This window comes from Pongo pygmaeus, chromosome X, assembly GCF_028885625.2.
Source record: "Pongo pygmaeus isolate AG05252 chromosome X, NHGRI_mPonPyg2-v2.0_pri, whole genome shotgun sequence".
In the NCBI taxonomy this organism is placed as follows: domain Eukaryota; kingdom Metazoa; phylum Chordata; class Mammalia; order Primates; family Hominidae; genus Pongo; species Pongo pygmaeus.
The window spans coordinates 105,268,924-105,294,554 of NC_072396.2; the positions used below are offsets into that span (position 1 = coordinate 105,268,924).

At 45.4% G+C, this 25,631-nt stretch overlaps 1 protein-coding gene across 4 annotated transcripts in view; it reads left to right on the top strand.

Moving 5' to 3' along the window:
• Positions 1-25,631, top strand: part of DRP2 (dystrophin related protein 2) — a 44,510-nt gene that overhangs the window by 8,374 nt on the left and 10,505 nt on the right. For 2 of the 4 annotated variants that reach the window (XM_054472557.2, XM_054472555.2), the window contains 15 exons: positions 3,419-3,597; positions 7,695-7,858; positions 9,453-9,609; positions 10,812-10,932; positions 13,493-13,761; positions 14,151-14,297; positions 14,728-14,806; positions 16,840-16,900; positions 17,210-17,271; positions 18,910-18,984; positions 19,909-20,110; positions 20,333-20,418; positions 22,242-22,399; positions 22,736-22,902; positions 24,422-24,533. In XM_054472557.2, coding sequence (XP_054328532.1) covers positions 3,481-3,597; positions 7,695-7,858; positions 9,453-9,609; positions 10,812-10,932; positions 13,493-13,761; positions 14,151-14,297; positions 14,728-14,806; positions 16,840-16,900; positions 17,210-17,271; positions 18,910-18,984; positions 19,909-20,110; positions 20,333-20,418; positions 22,242-22,399; positions 22,736-22,902; positions 24,422-24,533 — 1,977 coding nt within the window. In that variant the 5' untranslated portion in view covers positions 3,419-3,480. Of the gene's footprint in view, positions 1-3,418; positions 3,598-7,694; positions 7,859-8,238; positions 8,288-9,452; positions 9,610-10,811; positions 10,933-13,492; positions 13,762-14,150; positions 14,298-14,727; positions 14,807-16,839; positions 16,901-17,209; positions 17,272-18,909; positions 18,985-19,908; positions 20,111-20,332; positions 20,419-22,241; positions 22,400-22,735; positions 22,903-24,421; positions 24,534-25,631 lie in introns of those variants that run through there. The other 2 variants (XM_063660707.1, XM_063660708.1) reach the window with 2 other exon arrangements.

Here is a 25,631-nt window from a genome sequence, read left to right on the forward strand (position 1 = left end):
TATGTATCATAAACGCTTTGATCCAGGAATTCCCCCTTATAGGCAATTATCCTGTGGAAAGAATCACAAATATGCACAAGGTTGTTCACTGCACTTTGATTTATAAAAAAGAAGAACTATAAACATATGTCTAATTGTTAAACTATGGCGTATCCATTCAGTGGAATACTATACAATGACGATAGCTAACACTTATTGAGTTGTGTATTGTTGCCAGACACTGTGCTAAGTTATTTAAATTATTAACTTTAATCATTAGAATAATTCTGTGAGGATGCTATCATTATTTATCCCCATTTTGCAGATGAGGACACTGAGGCTCAGAGAGGTTAACTTGTCCTGGACCACACTGCTAATAGGTTGAATAGTGTGGATTTGACTCTAGGTCTGTCTGATGCCAGTGCCCATGGCCTCAATCACAGTGCTGTACTTCCTATGCAGCTGTTAAAAATCATGTTTTAGGCTGGGCGTGGTGGCTCACACCTGTAATATAAACACTTTGGGAGGCTGAGGCAGACTGATCACTTGAGCTCAGGAGTTTGAGACCAGCCTGGCAACATGGCAAAACCCAAAATACAAAACCCAAAAATACAAAAAATTATCCAGGCATTGTGGTGCACACCTGTAGTCCCAGCTACTTGGGGGTGCTGAGGCGGGAAAATCGCTTGAGCCTGGGAGGTTGCAGTGAGCCAAGATCACGCCAGTGCACTCCAGCCTGGGTGACAAAGTGAGAGACCCTGTCTCAAAAAAAAAAATCATGTTTTAAGGGAATAGTTAATGACATTCTAAAATGACCACGATATAATGGCAAGTGAAAAAAGCAGGATACGAAATGATAGCATGTGATGGCGATTTTATTTTAAAAGTGTATGTATATATTTTTCTGAGAAAAATTAAAGTTCATAGCTGTCAGTAATGATTATCTCTGGGTGGTAATATTACAGATTATTTTTATTTTCATCCTTATTATTTTTTGTATTTCCCAGTTTTTCTATAAAGAACATGTATTACTTCTATAATCAGCAAAAATAAAAATGTTAACATAAAAAGAGGTCTGAAAGCAAGCCTCTTGTAGCCTTTATGCTTATAACACATCCACAGCAGTACTTCATTTTTTAATCTAAGTGACTAATGCTTTTGTGGTGTCTGATCACAGAGGAGCCATAATTTCAGTCATTCTTTGGGGATGAGTAGCTACATAGCTGTAGAATCTCTAGGGACTTTGACTACAACAAAGTACCCTTTAGACCACAACCTCTTGTGCCCCTGTGATTTGTAATAATCTCCATTCTTTGGACTATGGTCTCCTGAGGAGGAGGGGTGGGTACTTAATGCAAGGAGTCCACATATCTTTAAATGCATAAATGTTTTTCTCACTCGGTAAGTTCTAAAAGTACAGCTACTATTGTGGGTGAGAGTGGGTGAAGTGAGATTTTTTTTTTAGTCTTAAGAAGGGCCCCTTATATCTAAAACGTTGTGAACCACTGGAATAGAGTCTAAAAATGGTGGTTATTTAATTATCAGCATCATGAATAAAAGATGCTCAGTTCCGGCCCTTTGAATCAGGGTTTGTGTGTCTTTGCCCCACACTAAAAGAGATCACCTTATTATTTGCAAGCATCATCTTTGCCACCCATTCTCATCACATTTGTGTACATTCTCTAAACCATCAATTGGTTTGTACATCTAAACTTTGTCCCCATATTTCTCCTTTACTAAGCTTAGCTCTTTACATCTAAAGCTGAATATGTCTCAAGCATAGCTTATTATGCAACACTGCCCCTATTCCCTACCACAGCAAATTTACTCTTTCTCCTGTCTTCCTTCTCTTGCTGTTGGCAACATTATTCACTCAGCTCCCAAATTAGAAACCTTTGACTCCTTCTCCTCCCTTACTGTTCACATCCAATTGATCATCAAGCCCAATGTATTTTACCTCTCCAATGTACCTCAGAGTCATGCTGTCTGCTTCATCCTCACTGCAACTGCCTGCCTATTCTAACAGCTTCTCAACAGGTTCTTCCTTTTGGACAATCACTCTACAAGGAAGGCAGAGGGCTCTTTCTAAAATGCAAGTCTCGGCCAGGCACAGTGGCTCATGCCTGTAATCCCAGCCCTTTGGGAGGCCGAGGCAGGTGGATCACCTGAGGTCAGGAGTTCGAGACCAGCCTGGCCAACATGATGAAATCCCATCTCTACTAAAAATATGAAAAATTAGTGGGGCATGGTGGCAGGCACCTGTAATCCCAGCTACTCAGGAGGCTGAGGCAGGAGAATCGCTTGAACCTGGGAGGCAGAGGTTGCAGTGAGCTGAGATCGCGCCACTGCACTCCAACCTGGGCAACAAGAGTGAAACTCCGTCTAAAATAAATAAATAAATAAAATAAAATGCAAATCTCATTATGTCACTCCCTGCTTAAAATCTTCAGTGCTTCCCCATTGTCTACAAGATAAAGCCTACAATCCTCTGCTTGTCATTCAAGGCATGGCCCAATGTGGCCACAGCCTCATCTCCTGCTACACACAACAAGGCACCTACCTTGTACTCTGGTCACACAGAACACACCATATATTTAATTTTCATGTTTGTATTTTTTTTAAACCTTCACTGCCTAATGACAAATCTGTTTCTCTTTCATGACTCACCTCAAGCACATTTCCTCTAGGGAGACTTTTCTTGACATGACCAGATAGAACTCACGATTCCCTCATCTGTCTCTTCACTTCATCCCATAAACACTTCCATTATGACCTCAAATAACACTTTATGGCCATTATTTTATCCACATTTGTTCTCTCTGTATGTGATACTCCTCAGGGGAAGCCCCCATGTCTTTTTCATCTCTGTGCCTCTTAAACTCTAACCATACTGATCACATTGTCCTCTGAACATGCTAGGCCTTTTTATGACATCCACCTTCGCACAGGTGGATCTGTCTGCTGGGAATGCCATTCTCCCTTTCTCCTCTGCACAAGCAAATATCTACTAATCTTTTGAGACTCATCTCAAGTGTGCTCTTTCTGAAATACGTGCATATTCTCAGAGTTAGCTGTTCCCCACTCTGTGCTCCCTTAGCCTTTTGGTAAACTCTTGATTTTAACATTTGCTATGTAAGCATTTTATTATAATTATCAGCATACATGACTGCCTCCCCTACCCATCTCGCCCACCTCCACCGTTAGGCTTTGAGATCTCAGCAGTTATCTTTATGTCTCTAGCACAAAGCACTATAGGTAAACAATAAATGCTTCCTTGGTCAATAATTAAATAAAGTATTTTATGGTACATGGTGGCCTGGGTAGGTCAGTAAGCTTTGAATACTTATTTGTATATCTGGTCAAGGCACCTCTGGGTAGATGCTTGATTCATAGGCTTTTCTAGGTCTTGACTCAAAATCTCTCTGTATTGCTTTTCCAGGTGCTTAATGATCAATAGTTGGTACACTGCCTATCCTCACCCCCCCATGAGCCTTGGTTTTTATGCAACCTATGGTCATGCAGGGATGCCCTTACACCCTCCCACGATGTCATGATTGGCAGGCAGCTGACCAGTTCCATCATAGCAGCAGCCTCCGAAGCACCTGCCCCCACCCTCAGGTAAGAGTCTGATAGTAAAAGAAAGACCTGTGGAGAAAGAGTGGACACAGGATCTGTGTGTCCTTGGGGTACCCACGCTTCCTAAGGCTCAGGGGCACTCTCTGTATACATGCAATCCCTTGGATAGCATGGGGAATATATTGAGCCCATCTTTATTACTCATTATGTCTTTTACTGGGGGGCATAAGGAAAGGAAGGGTGTTGGGCTGGGCAGCTCAGAGGGCCTACTGCAGCTGAGGGGGGCTGGTTCCATGTTAACCTTCTAAGAGTTACAGGTCCAGGAATGTCCTAGAAGAGTATGATCCTTCAGGACATGGTCTAGGACTAGGCAGGTCCTTCCTTTGGCTTGGCTTCTCTGTGGCATGCCTTCCATTTTCTACAGGTGTCTCTCTCCTGCCATCGGCTTTTCCTCTCAAGTTCCTAGCCTTTTTCATAGCTCCTGGCTCATCCCCACTTAGAATTCCATGAGCTCCATATCTGCCTGTCCTCTCTGCTCCTGTAGTAGTGCGATGGTGGTGGTGTATGTGTCCACCTGTGTATGTTGGTAGGTAGGTAGAGGATGTGTGTGAGACAGTAGAGAGGGCAGCCCCCTTTCCCGACAATGAGGGAGGTCTAGGGAAAGTTGACTGGAGAAGGGAGATGCATAAGCATACTTTGGTTGCCCTACAATGCTTTGGGGTCCAGAGACTATGGGGATGTGAGAAAGTGCTATGTCTCCTGGAGCCTCACAGATGGGCTGCAGTGCTGAGTCACTGCTGGGAGGCAGGCAACGGCTGAATATACAGGAAGGAGGAAGGGAGGAAGAAACGAAGTGGGGATGGAGAATGTGGATGCTGGGGAGCCTGTTTTGGGGCCAGTAATGAAGGAAAGTCAAGGTCCGGAGAGGCATTAGAGTCAGGTCCCCCTGAGCTGTTTTCCCACATCCAGCTAGAAAGAAATTACTGCCTCAAACATATTCTCAAAGCGAGGGTCAACATAGACTCCCCCATTAACCTACCCCTTCCCCAGAGTGGGACTTTCACAGGGTCGAGGGATTGAGAAAACTGAGCCCTTCCAAAAGGCTTACCCCGTTCATTGTCTACCCCCTCCAAGCACCACCATGTAGGCAGGGAAACCTGAGGGCTTCATTTTGTGATTGCCGATAGCATGGGCAACTTCTCTCTTCTGCCACGATCCAGTTTCTCTTCCTTTCCTGCAGCCTTTTTCTCAAAGATTCAGGGGATGGATAGAGAGCCTCGAGGGGAGTGGGGTGCAGGAAGCAAATATCCTGACTACAAAAGCCAGAAGTAGAAGGTAATTGATAGGGAAGGAGAAAGAAATGTGCCTATTGTGTGCCTGGCTCTGCTAGGTGTGACTTCAGAGTATACTGGGAAGTAGGAGAGGGAGAGCAGGGTGATGGAGAATAGTATGGCAGCTGGGTGGGGATTTAGGAAACCAAGAAGTCTGCAGGGAATGCAAAGCTAACATGGGTGGAGCCCAGCTCATCGTGGGTGCTCCCCTCAGAGCCAGGACAGCTTGGTTGTGGCTGGGTCACAAGGGGCTTTTTCTAACTCTGGGCATTCCCAGTGCAGAGGACCCAGCACGAGTGAAGATATGGCCCAGAGCTAGAACGACTCCCTGCTCTTGGCCTGCCATCCCCTGCCATCCCCCAGCCACCCTGGGTGGCCCCACCCCAGAACCCCAGAAAGAGTCAGGCAGCTGTTCCAACTATTCCTGTAGGTGGGCCTCAGCATGGAAACAATGTGGAACTGTTGGAAAGCCCAGAAGACTCTGTGGGAGATAAATAAGGATGGGAACAGAACCCTTTATGGTAAAAACGATGTGTTTTCCCTCAGTGCTGAGGGATGGGGGCCCAGCTTGGGAATGTTAACCTTTCCCCAGACAAGTCTGCTGGAAAAGGAGAAGAGTGGCCACTTCCAGGAGGGGCCCTACCCCTCAGGCCAGTGGCTTACAGGAAAGGGCCTTCCCCTGCCCCCACCCAGGGTAGCACAGGCAGGACACAGGAGCCTCCCTGGCAATGGCTGCCTACATGGAACTGCTGGGTCCCAGTGACCCCTTTCCCTCCCCTGTGAAAGTTCAATGGGATGCCCACTAACTATCCATTTCCCTTTGGCCTCAGGGTACAGCGAGAGGTCTGAGGGCTATGGCTGTCCCTCCACTCCTCTCTGCCTCTCAAAGGCAGGGCAGAGCACCCCTCCATTTTCACAGTAGACTCTGACAAATCTCCTGGCCTCTGCACTCACCGAAGGATAATCATATTTAGAGGGATTCTGCTGCGCCTGCTTCCTGATGCTGCCATCCCATGGCTGTGTCCCCAGATGTGCCACAAACCTTCCTCACTGTCTCTGAGGAGGCTTACTTAGTTGAAGACAAGGCTTATTTTCCAAGCCCATCGTCTTAAGTCTTAGGGAAATTGCTTACCAGAAGCTTGTCACCAAAGTGGTCTGATCTTATCCTCCACCTCAGGGGAGGGGTGGGCCTGGAGGCAGAGTGAGCCCTTTGTGTCTTCCATGGAAAGGGAAAATAAATCAACAGAAGCTACCCTCTGCATGCCCCTCCTCAGCACCATGGAATGCCCAGTCCCACTCCCGCCATCCTTGCCAGCCTGAGAGGGCCATCCTGGCCCTGGTGTGGCAGGCCCAGTTGGGAGTGAACCGGAATTCCCCAGAGACAAAGCTCTGATTCACCAGCCAGGCCCTGACATAGCCGCCCCCTCCAGATTCCTGGGGGGTCAGTAAACAAACAGGGTGACCCCTGCCTCCTGGCCTGGCTCAGCCCCTCCTGCCTCCCTGAGAGGGCTTGCTCAGAGCCTGTCAGGATTCTGCCTGTGTGTGGCTCACCAGGCACTAGGTCTGGATATCTGGTGAGGGATGATCATGGAGCTGCCGGATCCTGCTATGGACTCCCCAGGCAGCACAGGTAGGGTCAGCTCCTGGGGCTGCAGGCTGGCTGAGTGCTGAGCTTTTCCCATAGCTTGACTGCTTCCTCACTTCCCTTTCTCGGTGTGGCTGTGAGCTATGGTTTTAATGGGATGATTGGTTTCCTAAATTGCCTGGAGAGTCTTGTGTGGGGAAGAAGTATGGCTTGGGGGCAAGGGGAGACTACTGGAGTCTTAGCCACTGACTAGCAGGGCCATTTTCTTTCCAAATGAAGGCAAGCATGTAGACAAGCAGGTAGGCAGGTGTGGGTCTCCCTAGTCTGGGGTAGAGCAGCCCAGGCTGATTTCCTCCTCCAATTCCCCTTCCCTCTGCCTGCTCCTGCCCCCTGGCTGGGCAGTTCTGACACTGTTCTATAGGTAGCTACCTTCCTTAGGGCTATCCTGGATAACCACCATTCCCCCAAACCCCACAATTACCCCCATAGGGCCTTACCAGTGCCCAGGAGAGCAAGCAATAGACTATGTGCTTGAGGGCTCAAGACTGGACTTTGGCAGGCTCCATGGCTTGTCCTGTTGGCCACCAACTCTGGTCAGAGTCCTTTGCTCATCTTTATGAGCAGTTCTCTTGAAGACTGTGTCCAGGCTTCCTGACTGTGGTGGACGCATCAAAGCCAAGGTTCATATGGGAAGTAAGACATGGACCACTGATAGTTCTCTCTTGCCAGTCTACTCCCTCTATAAATCTTTATGGAGAAACTCCTCAGCTTGCTTTTCTAGGAGGTTGGGTAAACTGTAGGACCCTGAAGTATGAGCCAACAGCTTACCTGCAGTGGTATGGTTGCCCAGAATTTGGGCAATTCTGTGCAGCTTCTTACCTAATGCAGGTACTTCCAAGACCCAATCTGGGCAGTGGTCCTGAGGGGTGGGGGCCCAGCTTGGTAATGTTAACCTTTCCCTAGGTCCAAAATTTATAATCATGAGTAACAGTAATAGTAGGCAGCAGTTCTATGTAACTGACCTGTACCAAGAGAAGACCTGGCAATGAACAGGACCACAGGGTCTTTCTTCATCTCAGTCCCTGAACACACAGAGAATAGCGTTTCTGAACCTTGACAGCAGCCCTTCTCTCCCCCTGTTCACACTTGTCTCACCCTTGGCTTGGTGCAGACCAGGGTATGGCACAATCCAAGGATCACAGGATGTTTGTGTTTCTGTCCAGGTTAGAGCTGCTGTCACCAGCCCTGCACCTCCTCAAGATGGTGCTGGGGTTCCCTGCCTAAGCCTAAAGCTGTTGAACGGGTCTGTTGGTGCCTCTGGACCCCTGGAACCACCAGCCATGAATCTGTGTTGGAATGAAATAAAAAAGAAGTCTCACAACCTCCGGTAAGAAACAGGTGCCTTAGGGAATTGGCTTAGATGGTGTTGGGCTCCTTTTGCTGCTGAACCCTGTCCTTCTCCTCTCAGCCTGTGCTTCCCCCTTTCCTTAGCCCACCCACTTCTCCGTTTCCTATGCTGGCACTGGGGAAAGAGCCTTGCTTTAGAAGTCAGGAGACTTGGATCTGAGCCTCAGTTTTAAGTAGTTGTGTCACCCTGAATAACTTGTTTGAGTTCTCGAAATGTTAGCTTCCATTTGTTTTTTATAAGGACAAAAAATGAGTGGAGGAATAATACCTGTTCTAACTACGTCACAATGTGGTCATGGGAATTCAAATCAGATGTGGAAATGCTTTCTAAACTTAAAAATGCCGAGGTATAAATGAAGAGGATGATCGCTCCCTTCTCCTCTTCCTCTCATAGCTGTCCTATATCTTGGTAGGTCTCATCTGTTTGCTTCCCCATCCTTTTACGTTCTATCCATAAGTTTTCAGCCCACCTATTTCTCCCCAAACTAAGGGTAGCTCTGTAGGAGCCTGAAGTCAATTTTTTTCTCAGTTGATCGGCTTTCCCTAGCTGTCTGTGCATGCCTGCCACTTTTTTCTCCACCCTCTATCATCAAAGTCCAAGCTTCTGGCTTCTGGTAGGCTTTGTTAGGGGTGAGGCATTGTGGATAAGTTGAAAGAATGCAGGCTTTGGAGTCAGGTAAACCTGAGTTAAAATCATCGCTCTATCAATGACTTAACTGTGTGACCTTTGGGAACCTACTTACCCTTTCTGGGCAATAGGAATGCCTACTTGATAAGGTTGTTGTAAGAATTAGTTGAAGCAATAATTTAGGTAAAGATCTTGGCCTAGGTGGTGGTGGGAGGGGGGGCAATGAATAAAGATAGTTATTATTGTCAGCCAAGGAGAATGGCTTGATGGCTGCACATATCCTTGGCCAGCCTCCAGCTTCCTACCATGGTTCATTTGGAGGGCAGCGGGGTGGGAGGGCAGACAGAGATAATTATACAGTACAGATTTTTCTGTTTCCATATCTCAGACCTCTAGCCAATGTTCCTTTGGGTCCCAAGGGCTGTTATATTCGTATGCATCCTTGCACATGTGCATGCCTATACTCAACCACCCAACTTGCCCTTTCCACTTACTGAATCCTCTCCTGCTCAGAGGGCAGTTCGGAACAGCCTCTATGGTTGAGCAGTTTGGCATGACTTGAATTCTACCAGGGCAAGAGGGGAACCAGACAGCTGTCACCTCTAATGCCCTTGGTCAGTTTCCTACCCTTCCCAGCCTGATGTTTGGCATGCAACTGAAGTAACTGAGATCCACAAAGTGACATTTTAAGCCATTCAAGTTTGGGATGCCTCCACACCCATGGTTCTACCTACTGGTTTTAGTACTGTGCTCCATGTGGAGGTGCCTTGGGACCCTCTTTGGGTGGATAAGAGGGAGGACTCCAGGCCTCCTCCCACTTGAACCAGAAAAGCTCCTCCTGAATTTGTTTTCTATATTAAAGTTCCATATAACTTAGTTTGGAAAAAAAATGTTTTGCCACTTAAAAAGAAGACTGAACATCGCTGGTTTTACCCATTGTGTGCAGCGCTCGCCTAGAGGCCTTCTCAGACCACAGTGGAAAGCTTCAGCTCCCTCTTCAAGAGATTATTGACTGGCTCAGCCAAAAGGATGAGGAGTTGTCAGCTCAGCTGCCCCTACAAGGGGATGTGGCCCTGGTGCAACAGGAGAAGGAGACACATGCGGTAGGTTAGAATCAGAGAAGCCGTGGTATGTAGCCTCTCAGCTGGGGAGGAATCCCTTCTGCAGTACCCTGACAGACACCCAGCTCTGCTGAGACACCTAAATGAATAGGAGGCTGTATGCAGTCCTATTAGTCTGTGGCTAGCATGCCACAGCCTAAGTCAAATATTTTCTTTCTACCCCTCCCATCAAATTCTAGCCTCCCTTAAAATACTGCCATGATTTTTAATGGGAACATGGGGAAATGAACATAATATAATGCTAAGTGAAAAAACACAGGATACAAAACTAAGTGTAAGTGGATCTCAATTGTATAAAAATGTGTATAGATGAGTATGATGTTTACATGCATATAACAGCATAGGAAGGAACTATATCAAAATGTTAACAATGGTTAACTCTAGGTAATAAAATTGGAGTTCTTAATTTTCTTCATATCTTTCTGAAATTTCTAATATTTCTGTGATATATATTACTGCTGCAGTTAAAATACTTCTTAAAAAGACTACAGAATGAAATATAATACAGCAATAAAATAAACTATAACCACATGCCACAGCATGGGTGAATCTTACAGACAGACAATATGTTGAGTGAAAAAAAGCTGGATGCAAAAAGAGTACATACTGTATGATTCCACTTATACAAAGTTTAAAAATAGGCAAATAATCAGTGGTTTTACAAGTAAGAATTGTGGTCACCTTTGTGGGAGGGGATGGAGGGGTGGGGCATGAAGATGAGATAGTGACTAGGAGGGCCCACCTGGGATGCTGATAGAGTTCTGTTTCTTGATCTCAGTACTGGTTACATCAAGATGTACACTTTTAGTTTGTGTATCCTGTATATATTTCAACCAAAAATTTAATTATAATTTTAATATAAATCCTGCCTATCTTGGTTTGGTTTCCATAAAACCCTTACAGGAAGCTTTCTGAGTCTTCTGGAGAACCAAGATCCCCACATTTTTCTCTGTCCTGTGGCATAGACAGACAAATTTCATGCTAAACAGACCTTCCAGTGTCAGAGTTATTTTTCTGTCTATCAGGAGGATTGCACGTCTTTTTGTGTAGGTAGTTCAAAGATACTTGATAATGCCAAAGAATCAAGTCGCACTGAGAAGAAGAAAGGTTGTCAATTGCAGGATGGAATGTAAAGTGATTGAAAAACTTTCCTTTCCTGTTGACCATATTGCTAAACTTTATAGGCCTTTATGGAAGAAGTCAAGTCTCGGGGCCCCTACATCTATTCTGTGCTGGAGTCAGCTCAGGCCTTCCTGTCCCAGCACCCATTTGAGGAATTAGAGGAGCCTCATTCTGAGAGCAAAGGTAGGTGGTCTTCTGTTTTTCCCACTTCTTCTTGAGCCATGTACTGCTGAACAAACACCCTCCTGCCTTCCCCAAACTCATTTTCTTACCTGTTATCTAGGAGGTTAGTTTCCCCCAGGAGTCCATCCAAAGTTGGGGGAAAGCAAGATTCCTACTGCAGGAAAAAAAGCAAAGAGAATATAGCCTGGAGCAGGGGTCAACAGTTGTGTGACCCAAAGCTGTATGTGGCTCTTTGGAGCAGCATTTGTGGCCATTTAATGAGATGTGGAAAAGAAAACCAAAAACCACTCAAATGAATTGAACTGACTCAATGAATAAAAGTACCAGTATGTCCTTTAAAAACATAGTGCTGGCTGGGCACAGTGGCTCATGTCTGTAATTCCAGCACTTTGGGAGGCTGAGGCAAGAAGATCACTTGTGCCCAGAAATTCAAGACTAGCCTGGGCAACATAGTGAGACCCCCATCTCTACAATTTTTTTTTGGGGGGGACGGAGTCTCGCTCTGTCGCCCAGGCTGAAGTGCAGTGGTGTGATCTTGGCTCACTGCAAGCTCCACCTCCTGGGTTCATGCCATTCTCCTGCCTCAGCCTCCTGAATAGCTGGGACTATAGGCACCTGCCACCACGCCCAGCTAATTTTTTGTATTTTTAGTAGAGATGGGGTTTCACTGTGTTAGCCAGGATGGTCTCAATCTCCTGACCTCATGATCCACCCACCTCGGCCTCCCAAAGTGCTGGGATTACAGGCGTGAGCCACCACGCCTGGCCCAAAATTTTTTTTTAAATTAGCTAGGTTTTGTGGTGTGTGCCTGTAGTCCCAGCTACTTGAGAGGCTGAAATGGGAGGATCACTTGAGCCCAGAAGTTCGAGGCTGCAATGAGCTATGATTGCTCCACTGCATTCCAGCCTAGGCAACAGAGCAAGGCCCTGACTCCAAAAATAAATAATATACAATAAAATAACAAAGTAAAATAATCATAATTTTAAAATACTGCTTTATTCCAACATCGAGGGACATGCAAACCAGCAAATAATAAACCTTTATAAAATCTAAAAAGTTAGGTGGTGATTGCCTTTGAAAGGCAAATTGACTATGACTCTTTGGGATTTTTTGTGTTTAGTCTTTGTTTTTGAGACAGCCTCTCGCTCCATAACCCAGGCTGTAGTGCAGTGGCGTGGTGACAGCTTATTGCAGCCTTGACCTCCCAGGCCCAAGCTATCCTCCAGCCTCAGCCTCAGCATCCTGAGTAGCTGGGACTACAGGCGCATGCTACCACACCCAGCTAATTTTTGTGTTTTTTGAAGAGACCAGGTCTCGCCATGTTGGCCAGGCTGGTCTTGAACTCTTGGGCTCAAGTGATTGGCCTGCCTTGGCCTCCTGAAGTGTTGGGATTACAGGTGTAAGCCACTGCACCCAGCCAACTGTGACTCTTTGATACTGACTCCAATAACTTCTAGCCCCTTCCCTTGATAGACAGGGCCACTCTGGTCTAAATTCAAATAAGGCAGTGGGATGGGACTCATGGTGACTAGATCTGAGTGGTGGTCCAGCAAGCCCTCTTCTCCAAAAAGAATCTTCAACCCTCTGAGATGGATTATGAATAGCCTGAAAGGACCCTTCATGAATTGAGCCCTTTGTCAATGCCATATGCCCTTCTCAGTTTATTTCTGGCCCTTCGATGGGAGGGCTAGTACTTAATTTGATGCCCAATGGGCCTCAGATAGGACAAGCTCTAGAAAGAGCAGCACAATTCTAGTTAGCCTGGGGCTATGGGGCTCTGGATCTTCTGAGGAGAGATCTGAGGGAGGAAGAATAAATCTACAGATTAGGAGCCTAAGTGGAAAAGCTGGACACATTATACCAACTTCTCCTGGGCTGAGCCTTCATAAAATGCCTCCCTTTGGCTGGAAGTGGGCAACAGAAACTAATGCAAAATCACATTCCAGGGTCGTATGAATAGGTCTCTAGATGGCTTGCCTCACTATGCCTCTTATAATGTCTTACTTTTTCATTTCCTACTGTTTTAAAATATGAGGAAATCCTCATGATATAGTAACTGGAAAAACACAATATGGTCTCTTGACTGTGGTGGCGGATATGTAAACCAACGCATGTGATAAAATCACATATAACTAAACACACGTGTACACACACACACACACACACACACACAAATACAAGTAAAACTGGGGAAACCTGGACAAAATTGGTAGATTATGTCAATGTCAATATCCTGATTATGATATTATACTGTAGTTTTGCAAGATGTTGTCATTTGGGGAAACTGGGTAAAGGGTACATGAAATCTCTGTGTTATTACTTATAACTGCCTATGACTCTACAATGATTTAAAAATAAACAGTTTTTTTAAAAAAAGTGACTGTATTAAAGGGCTCAACCATGGAAAAATATGTATTTGTGTGTGTATGAATATATACACAAACATGCCCACATGTGCGCACACACATACACACACATTTTATAAAGGGCTGTTTCTGTCTCTTTCTCTGAGCTGACCCTGCCTAGTTGGCCTAACCTGGCTTCCTGCCTCCTCTTGCAGATACCTCCCCGAAACAGCGGATCCAGAATCTCAGCCGCTTTGTATGGAAGCAGGCGACGGTGGCCAGTGAACTGTGGGAGAAGCTGACAGCCCGCTGTGTGGACCAGCACCGTCACATTGAGCGGACTCTGGAGCAGCTCTTGGAGATTCAAGGGGCGATGGAGGAACTAAGCACTACTCTGAGCCAAGCTGAGGGAGTCCGAGCCACTTGGGAGCCCATTGGGGATCTCTTCATTGATTCACTCCCAGAGCACATCCAGGCTATTAAGGTATGCAAGCCCCCTCCCCTGACTACAGTCTACCCTGAGACCTGACACTCTCCCCAGACCCTGACAATGTTTCTGCTGCTGAGACTCCACTGTTGGCGTGGGCTACAACTGAGTTGCTGTCAGTTAATGTGCTAGATTTGGGGCTGGTTTGGCTGGAGTCTCTTCTGTTTTTTTTACTTTCTTTTCTTTTCCTGGTGTTTTCTGAGGATGAGAGGAAGAGGATAAGGACAGTGGCCACCCACACCTTAGTCTGGCTGCCCTAATAGGCAAGCACTAGGCTGTGTTATTGAAACAAAACCTCTGGGTGAAGAGGGAAGAGTAGAGGTGAATGACTAATGTTTCTTCTTTCCCACTCTGTCTGCTGTGGCACTTGGGTCCTGGTTCTCCAGCTGTTCAAAGAAGAATTCTCCCCCATGAAAGATGGAGTAAAGTTGGTGAATGATCTGGCCCACCAACTTGCCATTTCTGATGTGCACTTGTCAATGGAGAATTCCCAGGCCCTGGAACAGATCAACGTCCGATGGAAACAACTACAGGTAGAAGAGCAGCCTGGAGTGAACCATGGGGAGGTGCCTCCATATAACTAGGCTTGGGAGAAACTTCTTCAGGGGTATGGAAATAGGATCTGCATGGGAAAAGAGGAGTGGAAAATGTGGGGCTAGGGAATGGGCTTTTCAACCTCTAAGCTGCAGGGAATGATTAAAATGAATAAGAGGGGTCTTTCTGGATTTGGGCCCTCAGGGTAGACAGGGGCAGGGGAAGAGTGACTGCCCTGGAATTAGGGATGCTCTGCTGTGACCTTTGGGAGTTCTGGGGGATGGCTAGGAGTTGAGTGACAGTGGGAGAGGCTGGAACCAGAGAAAAGCCAGTCCCTGAGGAAGCTCATAAAGATTCCCAGAGGCACCTGGGGATCCCACTCTAAACAGCTGGAATGAATCTACTGACCTCACTCTGTTCTTTCCATAGGCGTCAGTTAGTGAGAGGCTTAAGCAGCTCCAGGATGCCCACCGGGACTTTGGGCCTGGGTCACAGCACTTTCTCTCCTGTACGTGAACCAAACTGGACTCCACTTAGCAGAACCTCAGCCATCTTCCTGGAGAGTCTATTGTTATCCCCTGGGGCCCTAGTGGGAGCCCAGCATACCTTGACATCCGAGAAGCAGTAAGGATAAAACAGTGTGGTATAGTGGCTAAAAGAACAGTCTCTCGGCTGGGCGTGGTGGCTCACGCCTGTAATCCCAGCACTTTGGGAGGCTGAGATGGGCGGATCACCTGAGGTCAGGAGTTTGAGACCAGCCTGGCCAACATGCAAAACTCCATCTCTACTAAAAATACAAAAATTAGCTGGACATGGTGGCGGGTGCCTGTAATCCCAGCTACTTGGAAGGCTGAGGCAGGAGAATTGCTTGAACCCAGGAGGTGGAGGTTGCAGCCTGGGCGACAAGAATGAAACTCCATCTCAAAAAAAAAAAAAAGAACAATCTCTCAAATCGGAGAGATCTGGGTCTGAGGCACAGCACCTCAACCTAATAGCTGTGCAGGCTCGAAAAAAAAAAAATAGCTTACTCTTTCTGAACCTCAATTTTCCCATCTGTAAAAAGAAGGAAAAATATTACCTAGCTCATCAGGTTATGGGAATTAAATGACTATTTTTTCAACAATATTTATTGAGGGCCTTCTGTGGGCCAGATACTGCTCTAGGCACTGGGGCTGCATCAGTAAACAAAACACACAGAAATCCTTAGACAGCTTATATTCTAGCTGGGGAAACCAGACCACAAACAAATAAGTAAAATATATATAAGGTTACTTGGTGACAAGGGCTATGGAAAAAATTAATGCAGGGAAGGCGTGGATAGGGAGTGCTGGACTTAAGCACGGAGGTGTTGCAATTTTGAACAGGGTGGTTAGCAGAGGCCTCACTGAGAAGGTGGCAATTGAACAGAGGTCTAAAGTAGGTGAAGGGATGAACTGTGTGGATGATAGCTGAGGGAAGAGCATACCAGGCAGAGGGAACAGCATATTTCACAACTTTAAGGTAAGGATGTGTCCGAGAAACAGTAAGGAGAGCAAAGTGTGGGGGAGTAGGGGAGGCTGGAGCACGTAAGGCCTTGTAGGCAATGGGAAGAACTTCAGATTTTATTCTCAGTACAACGGAGAACCATTGGCAGGGTTTGAGCCAAGGGATGGCATGATCTGCCTTATGTTTCAACAGAGTCAGGGTGTTGAGAAGAGACTACTGGGGAGCAAGAGTGGGAACAGGGAGGCCTATTTGGAGGTACATTGCAATAATCCAGGTGAGGGATTATGGTGGCCCAGACTGGGGGGCTGATAGCAGTGGAGGTGGTGAGAATATACAGACAGAAAAATGAGATTGCACACAAAGCAATGAGCATAATATCTGGCACATAGTAGGAGCTCAGTAAATGTTAAATGTGGTTAAAATTGTTGCTATTATAATCATTGGCATACAGCTATACCTGCAGGCGGAGGACTCTTGTACGGAGGAAAACTGCAGTGAGCAAGCTGACCATGTAAACTGAGCCATTCCTGGAAGGTCCAAAAGATAGACACAGGCAGAGAGAGGCATGAGTTTCCAGAGTTCCTCATGAGAGAGAGAGAAATGGGCAGTACCATTACCTACAGTCCCACAGGACTGAGAAACTTGATCTTCTAGGGGAAGAGCTTTGAGCCCTAAGAGGAAAGTGGAGTCTACTTCATATCCGCAAGAGTAATCCAGCTGCCTGCAGCTGATGGGTAGAAATGGCAGTCTGCTCAGGGAGAAGATTGTCAGAGTGGCCAAGGCCAAGTATTCCTGTTCATGCCCTTGCCACATCTCTGGTATGTTAGGATATTGGTGACAACCTCTTCTCCTTGCCTTGCCCTAACATCAGGGAGAGAAGCGTGTTCATTAGAACTCTTTGCCCCACCCTCAGAGGCTGTTAAGAGCTGGCAATGAAATTCAGACATCCCCTTTTGGGCTTGACCACCTCTTTGGGAGGATAGAGCAAGGGAGTAGCTGGGGGCCTTAAGAGCATTAGTGGCCACCTTTTTTTCTCTTTCTCTTCTCCTTTACCAGCCTCTGTCCAGGTTCCCTGGGAAAGAGCAATTTCACCCAATAAAGTTCCCTACTACATCAAGTGAGTGACCATCTGAATCAGAAGTGGGTCAGTCACCTGCCCACCCCCTCCCTCTCCTGCCTTTTTGCTACCTGTCCTTGTCACTCTGTCTGTTGGGATTCCTCCATCCAGTTCGGTTTTTCTCCTACTCATATCAAGATCTCAAGATTCTACTTGGGTAAAGGTGAACCCTTGGGCTTTGGCATCTTGGGTTTACCCTCGAATCCTGCAGCTTCTTGCATCCAACCTGTCACTGAGTGGTGTGCACACCTGAGTGTGGGGGTGGGTGGGTGGTATAGATGCTGGTGCTATTGATGCTATTGTTTGTAGCCACCAGGCTCAGACCACATGCTGGGACCATCCCAAGATGACAGAGTTATACCAAACCCTAGGTAAGAATGTGGGCTTCGTGTATAGGGTGGGCATATACACAGCTGCCTTTGTCCTATAATGTCCATCTACAGAGGAATGGATAAAGAAAATGTGGTATATCCATGTAGTGGAATATTCAGCCTTTAGAAAGAAGGAAATACTGCCATTTGAAACAATGTGGATGAACCTGGAGGACATTGTGCTAAGTGAAATAATAAGCCAGAAACAAAAGGCAAATAGTACATGATCTCATGTGTGTAAGGAATCTAAAATAGACAGACTCATAGAAGCAGAGAGTAGAATGGTGGCTGCCAGTGGCTGAGAGGAGGGGAAAATGGGGAGATACTGGTCAAGAGTACAAAGAAGTTTCAATTATACAAGATGGATAAGTCCTAGAGATCTACGGGGCAGCATAGTACCTATAGTGAACAATACTGGATTGTATCGTTAAAAATTTGCTAAGAAGGTAGATCTTATGTTAAGTGTTCTTAGAGAAAAAAACAATAAAGAGGGTAGTTGGAACTTTTTGGAAGTGATGGATGTACTAATGGCATAGATTGGGGTGATGGATTCATAGATGCATACTTGTCTCCAAACTCATCAACTTGTAGACATTGAATCTGTACAGCTTTTTGTATATCAGCTATAACTCAATAAAGTGGTTCTAAAAAGAATAGAAGAGAATCGCAGTCAATAAGCAGGTGGGAGAGGGAATGAGTGCCTCATCGTTTCTCCAACAGCCTGCCTTCCTTTACCCTTGCACCTTTCTCAACTGGAGGCTCTACATTCCCCTCTAGACCATTTTATCACTGGATTAGTGCATTATTCTTACAGATGTGAAGTCTGATTTGCTTTAAAAGACTGTCCAGGCTGTGATGAGTGTGACTCTTGCGTGCCTTATCTTTGCCTACTGTGAGAGACTCATCATTATGTTTGTTGCACATTTTATCCATGCTGATGCATGTGACTACAGTTTATTCTTTTTTACCACTATAGAATGTTCCATTGTATATAGCACAGTTTCTGCTGTTGACAGACATGTGGGTCATTTCTTGTTTTAAGCTAATGAGGACAGTGCTGCTGAGGAGTTTCTTGTATGTGTCTTCCAGTACGTGTGTGCAAAGATTTCTCTGGGGCATGTTTTTCAGTCTACAGGTCATAACATCATTTCAGTGTGTTGTGACAAACATTTAAAAAACTGAAATAGACCAGGAAATATTAATATGCAACAGATCCTTAGCAAGAGTCATAGTTGATATTAATTTTGTTGTTTTTACTCTATCCAATCTAGTAAGGAATTGCTTCCTGAAATGTTTGATTTAGTTATTTTTACATATACACATGTATGCTATAAAATGAATTTCATACTGTAAGTCTTGATCAAAAAGCATTTGCAAGTCACTGCTCTGGGATATATAGCTGGCTGGGTGGTGGGATATGTGACTGTTCCATTTTACTAGGTGATACCAAGTTGTTTTCAAAGATGATTGTGTCAGTTCACACTTTCACTGGCAGTTCTCATTCATCCCCATTCTTGTTGACACTTGCTGTTGTCAGACATCTATTTGTTGCCAGTCTGGTGGGTGTAAGATGGTATCTTGTTGTGGCTTCAACTTGAATTTTTCTGATCTGAGTTGGTCTCTCTCCATTCTTTGCAGCTGATCTGAACAACATTAAATTCTCAGCTTATCGCACTGCCATGAAACTCCGCAGAGTCCAGAAAGCCCTGCGCTGTACGTCTCCTGTTGTACTTCCCTATGACGTTCACCACCCCTCTCCTGTTCCTCATCTGTCTGCTGTTTCTCATTTTCCTCCCACCTTGGCAAAGGTTGTTGATTGGCTTGGTGGAAACTCTCCAAAGCCTGCAATATGCTAGCTGTCAACTTCTGCTCTTTCCAGTTCCCTTCCACTCTCGCTAGGCCCCAGACGTGTTTCCAAATTAACCCCACTGTTATGCTCCTCCTTGACTCTTTTCCCATGCTCAGTATGTATAATCAAGCAACTGCTTTGTGACAGGAAGTACTGCAACCCATGATTTGCCATCTTGGGGTTATTGGATGTAGCAGCAAAACTGTTGAAGCAAATACCAGTGGTTAGGGAACAGTGTGGCTGTGGATATAATATGCCTTCTGGCCTTTCTCGGAGACACTGTTCATTCAGACTTCCTGGCTCAGGCATGTCTGGCTAGGCTGAGCCAGCATTTGGGGGTAATTAAGATGTCCTCTTGATATATGTCACATTTCCCCAACCGTACCTGAGCCTTCATTGCTGGTGTCTAGGTTCTCAGAACAAAACTTACAGATGAACCTATTTGCAGTTGAAACTCATGCAAAGACAGAAACTTAAAATGGGATTTGATCCCTTGGGAGTTAATACAACATAGGAGTTGAGTTTACTCATGTCCCATCATCTTTTTGAAACTGATGTCAAAGAACATTGGATATAAAAACATGTTGGGTTAATTTGAGGAACATTTTGCTGCCTTCTGCCTCCTTGGATGAGGGTCTTAGTAAAGGACAAGCTTGTATCATATTTGCAAATGGTTGATCTGGAGATTCAGTCAAATTTGGTGATGCTGGTGGCTTTATCTCCTTATTTAATCCCTGGCGTTCTACTTTTGGCTATATTTTTTTTCCCTTCTCTTCTTTCCTTACCAGTGGACCTGGTAACTTTAACCACAGCCCTGGAAATCTTCAATGAGCATGATCTGCAGGCCAGTGAGCATGTGATGGATGTGGTGGAGGTCATTCACTGCCTGACTGCCTTATATGAACGTTTGGAGGAGGAAAGAGGCATCCTGGTCAACGTGCCACTCTGTGTGGACATGAGCCTCAATTGGCTCCTCAATGTTTTTGATAGGTAAAGGTTTTCAGCTCTGGAAGCCTCCAGGATAAAATTCAATAGGATATCTCAAGTGGGCCTGGTGGAAAGGTGTTGCTCCCATAGTAGACTTGGACCCAGCTCAGCTTGGGGCATGGTTGGAACAGGGCTCTGCTGGGATCAACTTTGTGAGGGAAATGATTGCCAAGATGTTAACCCTTTACATACATTCGTGTTCTCAGTCTCTTCTTTTAAACCTAGTGGTCGCAGCGGAAAGATGCGGGCATTGTCTTTTAAGACTGGCATTGCATGCTTATGTGGCACGGAAGTGAAGGAGAAACTTCAGTGTGAGTATAACTCCAAAGTGTGGAGTGGTGTTGGGTAGAGGGAGAGGTGTTGCAGGGAGGAGGAAGGGTGTAAGATAAGCAGAAGGTACATCTTGTGACTCAGCAGAGGGCTACTTGGGCTACCTTATGATGCTTCTTGGTTCACACTATTGCAAATAACACATGACAGCCAAAGGACAAGATGGGCCTAAGGCCTATTACTATTCCCAGTGTCACTCCAACGGGCTTCATTCCTTCTAAACTGATGGAAGTATTTAGTCAGGATCTATGTTGGCATTTTGAGGTACCCAGGGCCCTGATGTTCTAGTTGCATTCCCCTGTGGCCTATCAGGCTTAGCCCTCTTCCAGTCTGAAGCTCAAGCCATGTCACTAGAGACTTCTTATATACACATGCAGGGCACAATAATCCCCAATATCTGGGAGGCGGACACTGTGTTCTTCTGTAGTTTTTCACATCTTTGGCTTATAGTACCTTTGCGTTCCCCTCTGTCCTCCATCTTGTGTTCAGCATTTTGAACTTTTCAGTAGCAGCATGATTAGTTGTTGAGTCCTAATGTGTGACTGCTAAATGGGGTGAGTGCTAAGTTAAATTAGACGTGGTCCCTGCTTCCAATGATTTACAGTCCAGAGGAGGAGATGGAAGTACACAGAAAGCATTTTTTAGAAAGTACTGATGAGAATAATCCAAATGGCCAAGAATATATCCTGTATCATATGACAGAAAAGAGACAGATGACAGCAGTCTGGAAAAACTTTACAGGGAAGAGAACATTTCCAAACATGTTCATGGCTATGATATTATGTATTTCTCTCAACATTTCCTTGCGATGGGATGAACAGTGATTATTTATCATCAATTTAAGAGTAAGGAAACTGGGCTGGACATGGTGGCTCATGCTTGTAATCCCAGCACTTTGGGAGTTCGAGGTGGGAGGATCACTTGAGCCCAGAAGTTCAAGTCCAGCCTAGACAACATAGTGAGACTCCATCTCTAATTTTAAAAAGTAAGGAAACTGCAGCATAGACAGGTTCATGACTTACCCATGATTCTACAACTAGGCAGTAATGGACCCAGAACTCGAACCTAGGCTCTCTGCCTTCTATTTCTGTGTATTTTCTAAGCCTTAAGCAAGGTGTGAAGCAGACAGAGAATAACCTCTGGAGGAGGTTTGCTAAGGCTGGATTGGGATATGGAAGGGAACAGCCCTAGAAGGGCTTAAATAACCCATATACAAAGATAAGTATCATAGTAGATTCCACAACAACTTAGAGATAATTTTTAGATGATCAGATGTTTTGAATTAGCTTCTCTTTTTGGATTATGCATGCCAGTGTTTCCTTTCATTTGTGTGGACAATTGAGAGATTACTGCAGTGTCAGACTACATAAACAGGAGAGATGGTATGGCAGCCTGACTGTGACTCATGTTCAGGTGCCCCTGAGCCCGTACCCCATCATCCCGCTTCTGGAAGAATCTGTTTTCCCAACAGTATCATATCTGTGTCTGGCACTGCTCTTACACACAGTGCACTCGACCTCTCTCTCTCTTGCTTTCACTCTCTCTCACTCTTTCTCTCTCTGTCTCCCCTTCCCCCTGATATTCTCTCTTTGTGTTGGCCTGATTTTTCTCTCTGAACTCAGAGAATGCTCTTTTTAGAACTCGGCTGCTAGAAGGTCAGGGATAGACCTCTATGTAGTCCAGTTTGAAAAGTCATTAGCTCAGTCTGTGCTCTTTCCCTATTTTCCTTTTCTGCCCTTTCTCCTCACCATTCTCCGGCCATTCCTGTGTCGGGGTTGGCCATTCTTGACGGTGGGGCCAGCAGACCTCTTCAGCCAAGTGGCCAACTCAGGCAGCCAGTGTGACCAGCGCCACCTTGGTGTCCTGCTTCATGAGGCCATTCAGGTGCCCCGTCAGCTGGGCGAAGTGGCAGCCTTTGGGGGCAGCAACGTGGAGCCCAGTGTCCGTAGTTGCTTCCGTTTTGTGAGTATGAAACTGGGGAGTGGGGGAGGGAAGGGAGGTTGCAGGAAGGGTGGGAAGAAGGGAAGGAGGACTACAAGCTAGGCTTTTGATCTGAAGTACGCAGATGCAAGGGAGTTTATTGGGATGGAACAACAGGGCAGAGGGTTCTCTGGGCTCTAGAATCATAGTCCTGTTAGAGAGGGTGTCAGCTCAACTAGCACAGGGCAGAACGTGAACACCTCTGGAGAACAGGCCAACCCAGCCCCTGCTGGTTCTCCTGCCCCTCTGAGGGCTGCCATTCTAGGGATAAGACACTTTGGGCCTCAGTCATTCCCATTGGTCTTCTTGTTTCTGTAGAGCACCGGGAAGCCAGTCATTGAAGCGTCCCAGTTCCTGGAGTGGGTCAACCTGGAGCCCCAGTCCATGGTGTGGCTGGCTGTTCTGCATCGGGTCACCATTGCTGAGCAAGTGAAGCATCAGACCAAGTGCTCTATCTGTAGGCAGTGCCCCATCAAGGGGTTCAGGTAGGGAAAACAATACCTGCTGGGATGATAATAATAAATATGTCGTGACATATAACTCAGATATTATAAAATAAAGTGTCACCTAATTATTATATAATTACAGCTAGTCTATTGTAAATTATTATATACTGTTATAATCCTTTCTATTGCAGAATGTTTAATTGTTTTTAAATGGGAAGTGAGGAAATATTTTGTTTTAGTTGTATTATAAAGTATTACAGACCTACAAAAATGTATAGAAGAACATAGGTGTAAGAGCACCTATGTACTAAATGGTATGCCAGCAAATGTTTCACAACCTACTCTCTAGAAAGAAAAAAGGAAACTTGATCTGTAGCATTTGCTAATTTCTGTGATGTATATACTCCCACTGTGAATGATATCAGGCTATTTACAGGAGGTCTCTGAGCAGAGTCAGAAACAGATCCTCAGTTGCACACCATTTATATAGTATGTCAACCATGCAGATACAATAGATGTTAAGTAACCTCAAGAGCATAGAGAGTAGCAAAGTAATTAGGAAGTAATGAGTTTTGAGTATTTATCACCTTTGTTTGTAATATAATTTATTTAATTGTGAGTTTATATAATTTAATAATGGCTAGATTTAACAACTGGCTTAGAAAACCCCTGAAATTTTAACAGCCAACTGTCGTAAGCTGGTATGAGCTGGCATCAGCACACCACAGTATATACCCGTGACCAACTTAAGGAATAAAACATTATTGCAATACATTTGAGGTCTCCTTGATTATATTCCCCTCCTTCCCCAACAAAGGTAACCACTATCCTGGATTGGACTTTCATCATAAAACACTCAACTTTTTACCTTTGTAAAACACTAACCCACAACTCTCCCTGTCATCACCCTGCTTTTTGTAAGATGAGCAAATGAGGCACACAGCTAGTTAGTGGTAGATCTAGACTAGATATTGGATCATATGACTCCTCTAAGTCTAGGCATTTCACTGTCCTATGCTACAAGGTTGGGCAGTTCAGCCAGGCTTTGGAAGTAGATCTGAAGGGCTATTCTTTATTCTGCAATAATAGGTATATTATTATGAACAACCTTTGGAAATAACTTTTAGCCAACTTAGCCAAGGCTGGTAGAAAGGACTGCCTTCATATTGGAAGTGTAATTTCTCCAGGGTAGGTGGTGGTCCCTGGGAGCCTGGACCTGTTTGGGCCATCCTTGTTTAGAAGGCCATTTGATATAATGAGATATTTACCCCTGCTTCCCTCCCGTCTCCCTTAAACAAAGGTGGTGAGACAATGCTATTTCCCACACTTCCTGGGAACCTGGCCTTGTGATTTCATAGAGATTTATGGTCTCTAGAATAAAGTTGTTCATCTGTTGAGAACTCAGCCACTGCTATGTATACGAGGTTGGGCATGTTATGGCTCCATGCCTCATTCATCCCCTTCTACTGTGTGTGTATATTTTAATGTTAGGGGAACAGTGGGGAGGTCACTGTGGCACGTTGGACTCTCTTTCCTACTACATCTCCTCTCCCCCAAGGTACCGGAGTCTGAAGCAATTCAACGTCGACATCTGCCAGACCTGCTTCTTGACAGGCAGGGCCAGCAAAGGCAATAAGCTGCACTACCCCATCATGGAATATTACACACCGGTATGAAGCCTCCAGGCTGGGTGGGAGGGTTAGACAGCTCTCAGGTACTAGGCCTTGATCCACTTCGTCCAGCATTGGCTCATTGTCTTCTGCTCTCCCATGGGGAGCATTCTCCGAGGAGCTCTGGTGATTCACTGGTTTGGGAAATTCAGGCCTCTCTATTCTTCCAGCAGAGCTTCTCCCTCACCAGGCCTGGCCACAGCTGGCCCAGGACACTCTCAGCCATTTAAAGGGCACTCACTGTTTACTGCAGAGAAAAGTCTCAGGAAAAACAAAACAAAGCAAAACAAACAAATAAACTAAAACAGAGAGAGCAAGGCAGTTCCAGGTGATTCGCCTTCCATTGCTCACTTGAGTTTTTCCTGGCTAGCTTCCTATATTGCTTCTGTACTGGGTCACTCAGTCTTTCCCTGATGCTTTGTCATTATTTCTACCCCTTCTAGTCAGTACCAAAGCTTATGCTCAAATTAATTACTCATCCCTTGGAGGGAAAAAAGAAAGGTATGTCCTTTACCTGGACCCCCAAACTCCACTTGGTTTTCCCTGGTAACCGTGTCCTCCATACCTGCCTTAGCCCAGTTCAGTCAGCATCCCTGAACTCCAGCCACAGAGTTGCTCCTGTGCTGTGCTTAAAACCCACAGCTCCACGCTTAGCTTCCAGCAATGACTCTGCTCCCTACTCATCTTTTTCCTTTTCTGTCCCCACAGATGCTCCCAAAGCCCTGATCATATCCCCATCTCCCACCACTGCTCTCTCTCCCCTATTCTGTCTCCTGTTTTTCAACCTGTTTCCCCACAATCCATCTATCCAAGCTTTCATCTCTTCAAATCCTGTTGGCACAGAAATTCGGTGTGGCCTGGTGGGAACAGGGACCATGCCCTTTACTTTTCATTTATTATCATTTTAAAGAAAACATTAGAAAAGTCATACATGGAAAACTGGCTGGATCTGGTAGACTGATAATCCTCTACCACCTGCTCATCCTCTACATCCTTAGAATTCATAGAAAAGCTATTTTAAAAATTAACAAACATATGCTCATTATAAAATATTCACATCATATAAAAGCATTTAAAGTATAAAACAAAGTCTGGGTG